Genomic DNA, 14,692 nt, shown 5'->3' with positions numbered 1-14,692 from the left:
GATTGATACCAAACCGATCTTCCTCGTTAGTTGTTCGACTTTAATGACCCCCAGTAACCACTCTCCATAACGTCATGGTCTATTTCTTCGCGTGAAAGAAACGCGGGAACAACAGGTCCGTTAAAAAAAAAGCCCAAAGACCACTCCTCGCCGCAAATATACAACGACGTTGATGAAGATCTTTAAGGCCTTAGGCCACTCAAGAGGCCGAAAAAAATAGGCTTTTTGGGGATTTTTTTTCAGAAATACTACAAAATAAATCGAGATAACAGAAACGTGATTTTATTATTCATATCAGTGACTGCTTACAATAATTTTTTTGAAGCGATTTATTTCAAAATGGCGACTGTGCAGCATTTTTGCGACGACGTCTCCTTTTTTTCGGGGTCCTCGGCCGGACTAACAGCTCCTGTAATTTTTTTAATCGTAATGAGCAAATTAATTTTTTTTTATTATATATAATAACTGCTATAGAAGTACGTAGGATTTTTTTTTGTATTGCGTAGTTCATTTGTTATTAGCAATTATCTGACAATTTTTTAGGCAAGTTCTTCACTTTCCACTTTAGAAGTGCGCCATTTGGCCAAAAATCAATATATCGCAAATATCCTGCGTACTTCTATAGCAGTTATTATATATAATCAAAAAAATTCATTGGCTCATTATCATTAACAAAATTACAGGAGCTGTTAGTCCGGCCGTGGACCCCGAAAAAAAGGAGACGTCGTCGCAAAAACGCTGCACTGCCGCCATTTTGAAATAAATCGCTTCAAAAAAATTATTGTAAGCAGTCACTGATATGAATAATAAAATCACGTTTCTGTTATCTCGATTTATTTTATAGTATTTCTGAAAAAAAATCCCTAAAAGGCCTATGTTTTTCGGCCTCTAAAGTGGTCTAAGGCCTTAAGGTGCTTATAAAGAACCGTTGTACACCTCGAAAACGCGGGGATGCAAAACTCCTATACCGCTCAAGCGATCAGAGTGAAACTTGGGCAATTAATGCCTTATTTTGGCAAAAAGTAGAGCGACTTTTTACTTTTTTAAAATTTGGAAAAAAATTTTACAGATTGGTTACCACCCACAGAAATTGGCCAAATTTTCACAGTTGCACTGAATGGATCGAACTATTCGGTATGATGCCACTCGGCGGTGATAAAACACACATTTTGAGCCCAGTCCCATGAGATTTGATACTGAAGTGACGAAATGGCAGTTGATCTGGTTTTCGATTACGAAGAACACCGAAATCTCATTTTGGTGACATTTGTCGGTAATTTTTTACCGACACTACACGCATACATTATCGGCATACGCGTAATGTCGGTAACAAATGTCGTCAAAATAAGATTTCGGTGTACTTCGTAATCGAAAATCAGATCATCTGCCATTTCGTCATTTCACCATCAAATCTCATGGGACTGGGCTCAAAATGTGTGTTTCATCACCGCCGAGTGGCATCATACCGAATAGTTCGATCCATTCCGTGCAACTGTGAAAATTTTGCCAATTTCTGTGGGTGGTAACCAATCTGTAAAATTTTTTTCCAAATTTTTAAAAAGTAAAAAGTCGCTCCACTTTTTGCCAAAATAAGGCGTTAACTGCCCAAGTTTCACTCTGATCGCTTGAGCGGTATAGGAGTTTTGCATCCCCGCGTTTTCGAGGTGTACAACGTGTCTTTATAAGCACCTTAAAACGGAAGCTGCTTACAACACGAAGAAGAGACTCACCGAGGGGCCGCTATTCCTGTTAACGCGATTTCTCGAGTTCGTTGCTGCCGAGGATCGGCCGTTCAGATTCTTCTGATTTCCTGCATGGGAAATCCCCAGAGTGTTTTCCCTTCTGGCGGGTGGTGGCGGGGGATGAGAAACGGGTCTCACTCCGTTTCTATTCGGCGCTGGGTGATACTGTCCACCCCAGGCCTGCCTCGGATGGTAACCGACGTATCCTCCGGTTATGAACTGTGCAGATCCATTGAGATGTGGCGGTGCCATTACGGCCGTTTGCTGAGGCTGCGTACCGTTCCGCATATTTCTTCTCCTTTCTATTTCAACTTTGATTTTAACCTGGTGTTGAGTTTTCACAAATGTTTAAAACCACGGTGATCGTTGCATCGCTTTTCACTCGATTATCGATATTCAGTAATCCAATGTTCTTCATTCCAACAGCGGAGAAAAGGTTTGACCGATGAGTTCCATCGCCATTTTGATTATATTTGATCACTCTGTAGCACGCCACACTTTGTAAACATATTTCTGTATAGGTAATGACATCAGAATTTTTCCGTTATTATTTTTTCGTAAACCATATGTGATGTAGGTATAGATATAATTTTGAATATTTTTGTGATAAAATTTTCCACGAATTATAGATATGTGCTTTGAAATGCTTTGTAATCGAGTTTCTTGTTACACGCTTATCTTCTCCAATTATTGCAATTACTGATTCGAGACCTGATAATTTAGTATAGAGGTTGTTTGTACTACGATGAGATTGTTTAACCAGCGATTAAACCGATAATTAGGCTAAGTCAGATATAATGTAATTCAAGTCGTATATATCGTAGCCTGTATAATTTATATTCGCGATTAATTTATCCCCACAAGTTACATATCGATCGATCGATCGATTATAGTGCGTGAAAAATAGCAACAAATCAAGCTGCAGAAATAATTTCACTATAAAACAATTTTCGACAAACTTGTTTGCCATAACAGTTTAGACTCCGTTGACCGTTCTATGCTGTTCGATAACGGATCGTTTTTTACCCGACAGAAGCGATTAGTCTCGCCTAATGTTTTTTTCCGGAATGAAAAATCGGTTCACGGAATAAAAAAAAAAAAAAAAAAAAAAAAAAAAACGCTTCAATAATCGTGCGGTATAACTAAATAGAAATAAAAATAAAACAGAAGTATAATAATAATAAATTGTCGATAAGCGCGATAGATTACTTAACAACTTTTTCTTTTATCGTGTTAACAACTGCAGAGACTAAAAGCTCCCCTCAAGATGACGAAGTTGTCAGTCAACAGGACTGCGATGCGTTTGTTATTAAGGGTGACACATGTTTGATTGATTTTGCGATTAATCAAGAAGTTGGAAGTAAAAATAAAAGACTACAAGGTTCGAGAATCTAAAGACGTATAAAACAATAAATCATCGTCACAAATATCACGAGTATGATATCCATAATAAAGATTATCATCGTCGTCGTTCGTAAGTTTGGAAATACCGACTAAAAATCACTTGCAATTAATATGACGAAAAAAAAATATTTAATACTTGACTAAAAGTTGCGAAAAATTAAACTGTTTTGAAAAAAAAAAGATTCAAATATCGAATGCTAGAAATAAGAAAGAATTAGCTACAATAAGAAGGAAATAAAAATAAAAATTAACAACAGCGATAACGCACAAACAGACAATGAATTTTAAGGTGAGATATTTTTTATTGCGAGCTTATCGAACTTTATAAAGGCAAGACGGCGTTGAAACCGCTCTTTCTGTCATTATAAATTCGTCAAAGGTTTCTGGATGCGGTCAATTCGAGTCACGTAAAACGCACAACACGTCGACAGTCAGGCATGCAGGGATCATGAGAGCCAAATCTAGGCAGGACGGTAGTTAACAGTCCACTTAATTAGTAATTGTGACGCGTATAGTACAGAACCGGATATCAATATGCATTACGGTTATATGCAAATGGCCGAAACTTATTTTTCCTTGTTAAATTATAGTTATACTAAAGTATTTTTACGGTGTAATATAAGTATTGTTTGTTTGAAGATGTAGTTTATATATATATATATATTAGGGTGGCGCAAAAAACCGACTATTTTTTTTTTTTTTTGAGCCTCGAGTGACAAAATGTTAGTTTTTGATGTTTTAAGAGCCCACTCCAAAGGACAGTTTAGAGAAAAATTTTTAAGAGGTCGCTCCACATTTTTTAAACCGTCAGAAATCGTCAAAAATCGATTTTTTATTTTATTTTTTTTTATCGTTACGGTATAATTTTATAGACAAAAAAAAAAAAAATAAGTCTCCGAAAGTTTCAGTTCAAAATTTGAATTTTGAAAAGTCGCTCATAATTTTTTTTCAATTTTTTGGTGCATTTCTTTAGATCTTTTCGAGCGACCTTTTAATATTCATGTTAAAATTTCATAAATTTTTTTTCTTTAATTTAGTAAGAAAGAATCGATAACAATACACCGCGACATGAATTAAAAATCAAACAAAATACTGAAAATATAATTTTTTAAATTTATTTGTTTGACGATTTTTTAAAATTTGGAGCGACCTCTTGACATTTTTTTTTTTTTTGAGCTGTCCTTTGGAGCGGGCTCTTGAAACATCAAAAACTAACATTTTGTCACGCGAAACTCGAAAAAAAAAAAAAAAAATCGATTTTTTTGCGCCACCCTAATATATATATATATTGTTGCAATCGAGAAATAAAGAAATTATACATATTTGCAAAAATTATTATTTATTTATTTATTTATTTATATTATATTATATTATAACTTATGATTTTCGTCAACTTATTTCTTTCCTATAATAAGAAAAAAACGAATTTCGATCGCGCGCGTTGTTCATGCTGACTACGTTTACGTAAGGACTAAGTCTTTCGTATTTCGTCGCAGCAAGTTTTCTGTCTCCGTTCGTTGGGTTAGTGAAAGCGACGCTGCGACTGCCGCTGCTGCAATATGCCACGAGAAACGTGTATAAAACACGAGTATATAGTTATATGTACAATTTTAGCTCGCAATCATCCGATGCCGATCACATTAAGGGGATGTCGGACCTTCCTGTTTTATCGACAAAGTTAGCAAATCGTATTTCACAATATTAGCGTTCTCCCGATCGATGAAATCGCCTCAAACTTTCGAACACCGTCGAGTTTATCGTCGCGTTTATCGGCTCGTTTAGAAAAGTTGAAAAAAAATTGATGGATATGTGATAAAAAAAAATATATATATATATATATATATATATATATATAAGACTCGGCTGTAAAAGATCACGTTATAACGCCGAAACGAGTGAAGATCATCTTTCCAAAGTTAATTTAAAAAATATTTCGTGCCTCGTGTGTGTAAAATACAAATTGCTAAATCTGTTGATAAAACTGTGAAAGAATTTATCGGCAAGAATTTTTGTCAAATATTTAAGGTATAACCTTAAAAAATTATATTGCAACGTAGAGAAAGAGAATGGACAGGCTTTTCCTTCGTTTATACGTTGTAATACGAAACAGGATTTATAATACACTTGTTTCTGCTCTACATGCGCTATTGAAACGCGTTGGCAGCACCAGCAGCGAAATTACCTTGCATGCATAATTTCTCCAAACCGAAAAACCTCGTCTAAGTCGCGTGTAATCTATTCACGTATATGCATACAAGAGAACGAATAAATCCTATTTTCTCACGCACTGAATACTTCCCTACAATGCACGTGTTACAACATTAAATATATAGTTACTAACAAAGACAGTACAAGAGGTGTCTTGATATTTGAAAAAAAAAAAAAAAAAAAAGATAACACCGATAAACGGTTAAAGAATACAATTAAATTAAGAAATTTGAAATTAATAAAAATCATTTGAAATTCAGATCACGTGACCTTATTACTCTTAGAATTTCTACACTTAGAAAAAAAAAAAAAAATCGATAGAAAATAATTTTAAATACTATAAATTGAGAAATTCCTCGCGCAGCGATAAGCAATTTTCCTGAACAAAAGCCTCCGCGAGTTTCGTAGCAAAATATAACATCATTCATTGATATAACAAGCTGCAAACGGACAACTTCGATAATAAGAGCAGATATTGTGCGCTCAGTAAGTGAGCAGCGGCAAGTGCATTCATATAACGTCCAACTAAATATACAGCCATCGTTTAAATTCAATTGGCAATGATCCGGTTATTCAGGTCTCGCCAATTCGAATTGCACTCAAATTAGAATACATCATTACCCATAATACAAGATACTTACTGTACTCAAATTTGAAACACACGTGTATAAAATTATAATCGACCTAAAAGAAAAAAAAATTTATCGCAAATTTTACTTTCACGTATTTGTTTATTCCCATTTTCTAACATATTGTCAATAAAAGTATCGTTGAAATTCACATAACAAATCGCACATATTCCGTTTTGGAAAAAAAAAATTTTCAAGAATATATTATTCTTTTACCGTATGAAAAAAAAAAAAAAAAAGAATAATTTTCCAATAAATTTTCCGTTTGGATAAGTATTTTTTTATTTTTTATTTTTTTCGTTTCTTTTTCTTTTTTTACACACACACACACACACACACACATACATTCGCTGCACAATCAGCGTAAAAAAAATATTATTATAAATTTCACACAATTATTATTATTATTATTATTATTATTATTATTATTATGCTTTTTTTCATTAAGCTAGGTACTCGAACAAGTAAAAATGAACGAACAGCTCTCGTCACTGTTCGACAGGATTTTGACAGCTGTCAGTGTTTGAAAACGCGGAATATCATATCTGACAGCGATACCCGACGACAAGGAGCGGACTGACTGCACGCGGTGAAAATATAATCCACGACGTTGCTGGCGCGGGTTTGTTGGGTTGGTTGGTTGGTTGGTTGGTTGGTTGGTTGGTTGGCTGGTTCGCTGGACATCAAGTCGTCTGAACCAACCGGTCGGAGTGGGGACAACTGACTAGATACTCTACCTGCCTACGATCCTGACTTTTATACAGCCGAAGCTGTTATGCGATTGCACGACTCGTGGCAGCGAGCAATCGAGTATATTGCAGAGGTTAAATTATAACGTTAAAAGTACAGATACTGTCGAATTTTACCGATCGTTGACGATTTTCAGGCAATTTTCAGTTGCTGAATAGCTCAGGACGGTGGTTAAAAAAAAAAAAAAAAATATCATAATGCAGTACAACATTGAAGTTGAATAGCATTTACTCGCGTGTGAGAAATTTTAAACGAAGAAATGAATAAATATTCAAAATCAGATTATTTATGCAAAATGAATATATGCAGCAGAAAGAAAATTTGTTGATTTTTGTGTAACATTTCCCGTCAGAGATTATATTTTATACGGAAAATCGGAGGGGATGTGAAAATTCAACGATATTTTTTCGAAAAGCAAGTTTTTTTTTTTTTTTTTTTTTTTTTCAAATTTACGAATTAACACTTGTGTTTTTAAATAATTTTGAAAAAATTGAAAAGGAAGAAAAATATGTTTTCAACGGACAATTGATAATTCCCTGACTATTCTTACTGGTTTATCTGGTCTTTCACCGCCATATTGATAACAGATATTGTTGAAAAATCAGCAGCAGATTTTGAAGCTTGTGATGCTTCGAAAAATTGCAACAAATCGTTGGTTCCTTCAGATTATTAACGAGATATGCAAGTTGGGAAGCAATTTTTTTTTTTTTTTCTCTGATAAAAACACGATGTTGGCCACCCTTGAAATACGATGTACCACCGTTCATGAAATCTTACAAAATCATATGAAATCCCATGAAATTACATTTGAAAGACATAATCTGACGAGTGGTTAACTCCTTGGATAATTATAGATGGAATCGCTATGTTCCAGGATAACGAGGATAACGGAGAAAACGAACGGAAGTAGGCAAGAGGCCAACATTGAGGACCACCCCGACTTGGAGTGTAGAGCATCATAAGATGGGGTCGTTAGATCTTCCGTTATGCGGTTGTAAAAGAGTATATAAGGCTTTGACCTACAACATGAGAAGCTGGCGTCAAATCTGTCCCTGAATGGCATCGATGCGTGATGTGATATTGGAACAATGGAAAATGATCGACAATGTGGAGGACGTAACATCCTGTCGTCGTGACACGACGAATCATTAAACGACGAGGTTCTCTTTGTTAGTGAACGTTGTCACGAAGATGCAACGCCGTTGGGCTTGGCTACAGAGAGTTTAGTTAGAGAGGCGTTGGAAGGAAGCGCAAACGCTCGAAGCGTTATCCAACAGAATTGCATGTGCTTGAAAAAGTTTGTTCCTTCTTGGTAGTTAAAATCGTAAAAACTATATTCAGAAGCTTTAAGGCCTTAGGCCACTCTAGAGGCCGAAAAAAATAGGCTTTTTGGGGATTTTTTTTTTCAGAAATACTACAAAATAAATCGAGATAACAAAAACGTGATTTTATTATTTATATCAGTGACTGCTTACAGTAATTTTTTTCAAGCGATTCATTTCGAAATGGCGGCTGTGCAGCGTTTTTGTGACGACGTCTCCTTCTTTTCAGGGTCCACGGCCGGACTAACAGCTCCTGTAATTTTTTTAATCATAATGAGCCAATGAATTTTTTTGATTATATATAATAACTGCTATAGAAGTACGTAGGATATTTGCGATGTATTGATTTTTGGCCAAATGGCGCACTTCTAAAGTGGAAAGTGAAGAACTTGCCTAAAAAATTGTCAGATAATTGCTAATAACAAATGAACTACGCAATATAAAAACAAAAATCCTACGTACTTCTATAGCAGTTATTATATATAATCAAAAAATTCATTGGCTCATTATGATTAAAAAAATTACAGGAGCTGTTAGTCCGGCCATGGACCCCGAAAAAAAGGAGACGTCGTCGCAAAAACGCTGCACAGCCGCCATTTTGGAATAAATCGTTTCAAAAAAATTATTGTAAGCAGTCACTGATATAAATAATAAAATCACGTTTTTGTTATCTCGATTTATTTTGTAGTATTTCTGAAAAAAAAAAAAAAAAAATCCCCATAAAGCCTATTTTTTTCGGCCTCTAGAGTGGCCTAAGGCTTTAATATACGGAAAAAAAAAATTATTTCAATTCAAATCCATTGGAGAGTAATTTTCATGAATAGGTTTCGAACTCTTCGAAAATTGATCGTTGCTTCGTTCAACGTTCGAATGGAAGATAAAGAGAATAGAAAATTATTTTACAGGAAGAATACGCGATTCCGTGAACGTTTTCCGGTGGAAAAATACGCTCTGAATATAAACTAGAACGGACCTTGTCTCGAGGAGGAGTCTTCGCGTTTACAGACAGAACACGCATTGTGAAGTGAACAGGTGATTCCGCGGAAACAACCAACGCTTGCCGTTATCTATTTAGGTTGCTAACATTTTCAACAACTGATCGTCATAATATACGCCTCGCACACTAAATCGTCTGACAAACATTTGCTTAGCTGCAGGTTGCCTTTGCCCAACTTTGACATACTTTGGTGAGAAGTATAACTTGTTTTCAAAAGCATTAGCGTTCCAGTTAGGTATACGGAGAATGTAACGAGCGAGAAATCGATAGAAAAATAATTCATATCACGATTTTTCCTCAGAAAAAGAAAAAAAACAAAAAAAAATTGTGCATTTTCCGGAAACATACGTTACCCATTTTTTTCAGGGATTCAGAGTAGTCAGAAGCAAATTAATCTTGATAGTTTTGAGGGAAAATCTTACCTGTAACAGAATAAAAAGGAAATATTTGGTGACATGTGACACAGAATTTCACAGCTAAACTGACCAGAATGAAATGATTTTACAACATTCCAACCGTAGAAAAACGAGGCTGAAGTTGGTAGCGTTACTGTAACAAAACATCAGAGAGTAATTCATTATTGTGTAACTTTAGAATGACTTTTAAGGAATTGGTTGTACAAAATATGACTACGTTTTGTTTAGCTTGATTTGTTAAATTTTACGTAATGTTAAGAGTGCGAAGTAAAGATTTTTCATAAACATGCATCGTTAGAGTAACGTTACTAACTTCAACCTCATATAGAAAGACAGTTGGAATTCAAGAATGTGCTTGAATTAAGCATATAAAATCACGTCAAGTTGCTAATTGAATTGATATCAATTGACTAGACCAGATGCAAAATCGTTAGAATTCGAATTTTGATTAATAAAAAGTTTTGGTTAACGAATGGAATTTGACGTTTAACCATGACTATAGATACCATCAGAAGAAAGAAAGGTTTACTTAAAAGCTTGGCCATAAATGATCAAATTGATCGAGTACACGAATTGCAGAAACAGTATAAAATGAAAGTCGTGCAACCTCTTGATGGCAAAATGCATCGTTGAGTTGGTAATAAATAAAGGATTTCATTACTTAATCTAAAGCTATGACAAAACCGTCTACTTGAGTTTGAGGTTAGAAATACGAAGTGCAAGTTTCGTTTTGAAGACAAAAGCAACTTGATTTCAATCGTCAAGTGGACAATATCGATCCTAAGCCATTTGCCACATAGGTTATACGTATATATCGATACAACTTCTGCTTTCGCAATGCCAAGAACTGAAATATAGTTGCACAACAGTCGCGGTGCACAATGGCTACAGTAGGTAGTTCACAAAAGTGAAAGGTGCGAGATATCGCATGCGTATAGTGTTCAGCAGCACCGTACGCCATCAGTGACATAACTGCCAGCGGGAGTCGGTTATCGATCGATAACATCTTGACCGACAGAGTTCAGAATCAGAGTGACGCTAACGAAAATCCCAACAACACCGTAGATCATCGGTACAAAACAGTTTACAGTGAGCAAGCAGACTGCCATTGGGACAAAAATGCATTCGGTTGTTTCTTTTCCGCCATGGCAGATACGTTGCCAAATTTTTTTAGCGTCAACGCGTAGAAAGGGAACTACCGTAGAGCGAAATACGGAAAGAATAGAAGGGGAGCAACGATGTGGGAATTTTGCCAAGCTGAATTCTGCACGGCCAAAGGAAGGAGAGCTCTTATGTGTCGTGGAAAATCGATTCCCACTTCCAATTGCGACTGAGGGACAAACGATGCACGTTTTCTTCACTCCGAAAGGAATATTTTCATTTTAGACTATTTTCAAGAATTGTAAAATCCGTTTCCGCCAAAACGATTTTCAAAATTTTCATTTGCATTCACCGTTTTGACTATATGCAGCTCAAACCATTCGGAGTTTCGACTGTTTTGATTATTAAGAATAGACTTAACGCTCTTTTTAGACTATTAAAAATCCTGAACCGAATCCGATTTTTTCTCTCGGTAAAAAGCAAAAATCTCTGTCGGTAAGACAGAAAGGTCCGACCTAATTCAATGAATAAACGACTCCCGAACGGATCTACGGTATTCCGGACAACGGACAGAAGGAAATGAAGTCCAGAAGATGAAGAAGCATCGCGGGGTGGGTCGGATCGGATCACCAATGGAGCAGAAAGACGAGATTCTGCAGGCTGCTATAAGGCATTCCGTGGCATATTGCAGCTGTTAGAGGTGCATTGAACGTGACACAGAATTTCCATCCAGTTTCATGCTAGCACTTATAGGCATCCTTCCCTGGGGCACCAGACCTTTCCATCCCAAAAGCTGCAGGCGTTGGTGAAGAAATTATTGGCAAAGTGTCACACATCCTTTGAACACCGATCAATCTCAAGATACCCAAACCGCTGAATAGAATTCAACTTCAGAATGAAATTTTTTTTCAAGAGTGAAGTTTTTTGGGTCAAGTTTTCACCTTTTCCGGTTATTATCGATTATGATACCGCGTCAGTTGAACGATATGACGTCGCCCTGATGAGACTCCGAATCACCTCCTGCAGAATCAGAGCGAAGTGATCATTGATTGGTCGACCGAACAAATGAACTTGGGAATTCCACTCGCGTCGTTGGCGATGAGGATTTTCATCAAGCTTTACTGTTTACGTATGGGTATCCTCCTCAGTGCCACGATACAGTCACGTTAATTCAATGTAGCGACACACCCCTGTGAACCCTTCAAACTGGGGGGCAAACCAAACATGGGCGACGAAGCGTCGCTTGTCAGTTTAAAATTAATTCTCAACAGTGAGGTGATACCACGTCGGTTTGTGGAATTTTCATTAAAGGTCCAACGATATTTATAAATTGGCTATTCCAATTGCAAAACGGGCGTATTTTTTTGTAAATAACAAAAAATTCGACAATCTGCATTTGAATTCAGTTTCTTGTTACAGTTTATCGGCCAAAAAATAAAAGTGTTCTACCCAATAAAATATACAGATCTGGACTTTAAGGATGCACAGTTTTACAGAACAATAACAGTTTTTTTTTAAATATTACATTCTAGAAGCCAAGTCAAAGCTACTAGGCAGTAATTTATATTAACATTCTTTTCGAATGGTTTATAACTTTTTTTAAACTGTCAGTATAAGCCACTTAGAAATTGAAACTTTTTTAGGAAAGCCGTGGCCCTTTGCGAGAATGGTTTACAGGGTCCTATAACGAGGGTTCATGAAAATCCTGCAGCGAAAAGCCAGTAAGTAAGCCGAAAGAGCCGGAGTGGTAAGAGGCCATCTATTTGGCAAAATCCGTCGACCGTTCTGAGCCCTCAAACTGTGACTCGTATCTTTAGGGTATTTCTGTTCCCTGCCCAAGCAACCAACGAACGAACCCCCGATTTTCCGGTGGGATTAGAGAATGTCTGTATAGTCGAATGTATAATGAACGTTCGTACGTATAACAGCGCGGATCCCTCGGTTTGCTGCTAAAAATTGCTGAAGTGTAAAAAGTTCAATTTACGTTCAAATCTGTGTTCCATTTATTCACGTAGTAATCGGCTAAAAATATTTAAGTACAAATAAATTGCCTCTCGCATAATTTGTCCAGTAGAAAAACGAGGCTGAATTCCATGAAAATTTATCTCACATTAAATTTATTATTACGATATATAGTATTGAAAGGGAAATTTTTTTCTAAATAAAAAAATCTTCTTTATTAATTCAAATTTAAAATTACTTACCGCTTTCATGCAGGCGGAATTATTAGCGTTGTTAACTGCGCCGTCGTTGATATTGTTATTATTCAAGTTGCCGGTGGTTATCAATTGGTTATTATTATTGTTGTTGTTGTTGTTATTCTTGTTGTGCTTGTGCAGCACCATTGCAGCGAACATTTTATAAGTTTATTAGATTTTCTACTTTTTAGTCAAGTTTTTCAAATATGCCACTGATTTGTTTTAAATTATTTGAACATATAGTTTTCGAAAGCTTGTTTATCCACCACTCAAGATTTAAACTGTCGCACCATTGTTCACTGCGAAACTGCGCTGAGATTTGAAAGAAAAAATAAACGAATGAAGTCTAGCGTGTCTAGTTAAAACTTGGGCGTGAATGAAGCTACTTTACCTGCTAAAATGTACTTTATAGTTTGTACATCCCGAAGGAGGGCATGGAAATGGAAAATTCGAACGAGTCATGCTGCGGTCTTTATACGTAGGTATCCATATATGTATTACATTACATGTATATACATTATACGCATGCAAATGTTAGACTTTGAATCAGTTAACGATCAGCCTTCGATCGCTGACTAACAAACTAACAATAAATCAGAAGATACTTCGTCGTCAAAAGTACCATTTTTCGATCAATAAACTCTCCTCAATCAGCGGATTTATTAGATGGCAAATTTGTCAATTCATTTTTCAATTCGTCACTCGAATGTGTAACTTCAAAAGGTTTCATATGATTTAAAAAATTTTAGTAGATTTTTACAATTTCAAAAGAATCGTTAGGATTTCATGAAAAAGTCATTGAATTTCACAGATTTCAGAGCATTTCCCAAGGTTTCGAAGATTCCTAATGAATTCACATGATGTCAGATATTTCATAAGATTTGATGAACTTTCAATGGTTTTAAAAGAATTCATTCGTGAGACTTCAAGAGATTTCGGGGGATTACAAAGGTGATCAACCCCCGGATCGAAGCGACCGAAAATAGCAGTTAACAACATTGCAGTATAAATGAGAATCCATCATTCGAACATTCATCGAGAGTTTCCATTATTCCTGCTGATCGACGACGAGTTAATCCTGTCACCTGAATTGACAGCCCCCTTGGGACACAATAAACTTTTCGTAGAATCGGTTTATGTACTGTAGATGAAACATGGTCACCGTTGTGTTCGAATAAAAATGGAATTGAAGTATTTCCAATCAAGAGACAACAGCAACGGAACATCGGAAGAATGAGAGTGAAGAGTGAGAGACCAAATGAAAACAGCAGCTTCCCGATATTGCGAAGCCAAAATCGAACACTGGTGAACTGTAGTTGAACAATTACGCAAAGGCTAGACTAGGATGTTCTGCACGCAGTGCAGGGTCCACACAAGTATAACACTACCGGCATTGGACAGACCGAGTCTGTCGACCGTGAACCGGTTTGTTTCGCCTGCCCGAAACAGGTCCAACTGCACTACAACATAACACAACACTGCTGATTCCTCCCTCCTCACCTACGGTTGAAAGGTGGCTTTGATTCTCACGAATAAAAGGCTGATCAAATGATTTTGAAGAATACAAAACAAAGAGTGGAGTTAAGAGGATGTCGATTCTCAAATTTTGACTGGCGAGAAGTTGATTAAAAATAACATAGGTGAGATGGTGAAACCCATAACCTTCCAAAGTTTAGAGACAATCCGTTATTCAGAAGGTGAAAGAGGTGTAGAAAACGATTTTTTCGACTTGTTGGTAAAACAGAAAGCTTCTTAATCCCTTTAAACTTCAGGATCTAAGGTTGGAACCAGAAACAATAACTATGAGGTACTCAAAGTTAGGATGTGCATGAAAATTGTCGGTGATCTCAGATGCTTGTGAAAAACTCCAGAGTGTTGATTTCACTAAAGGTGTAGTAGAAAATGTATGTCTCGTACTGCTACCA

At 36.2% G+C, this 14,692-nt stretch overlaps 1 protein-coding gene across 3 annotated transcripts in view; it reads right to left on the bottom strand.

Annotated features, from left to right (window-relative positions):
* LOC124404944 (serine/threonine-protein kinase 25) overlaps positions 1-14,692 on the bottom strand; it is a 44,620-nt gene that overhangs the window by 18,397 nt on the left and 11,531 nt on the right. Inside the window, exon 1 of one of the 3 annotated variants that reach the window (XM_046879486.1) lies at positions 12,774-12,936. The exons of 1 other annotated variant lie outside the window; for it this stretch is intronic. In XM_046879486.1, the coding sequence (XP_046735442.1) occupies positions 12,774-12,926 (153 nt within the window). In that variant the 5' untranslated portion in view covers positions 12,927-12,936. Of the gene's footprint in view, positions 1-1,730; positions 2,186-12,773; positions 12,937-14,692 lie in introns of those variants that run through there. One more of the 3 variants, XM_046879485.1, reaches the window with a different exon arrangement.

Source organism: Diprion similis, chromosome 3, assembly GCF_021155765.1.
Source record: "Diprion similis isolate iyDipSimi1 chromosome 3, iyDipSimi1.1, whole genome shotgun sequence".
Lineage (NCBI taxonomy): Eukaryota > Metazoa > Arthropoda > Insecta > Hymenoptera > Diprionidae > Diprion > Diprion similis.
This window is presented reverse-complemented; position numbering and strand designations above follow the sequence as displayed.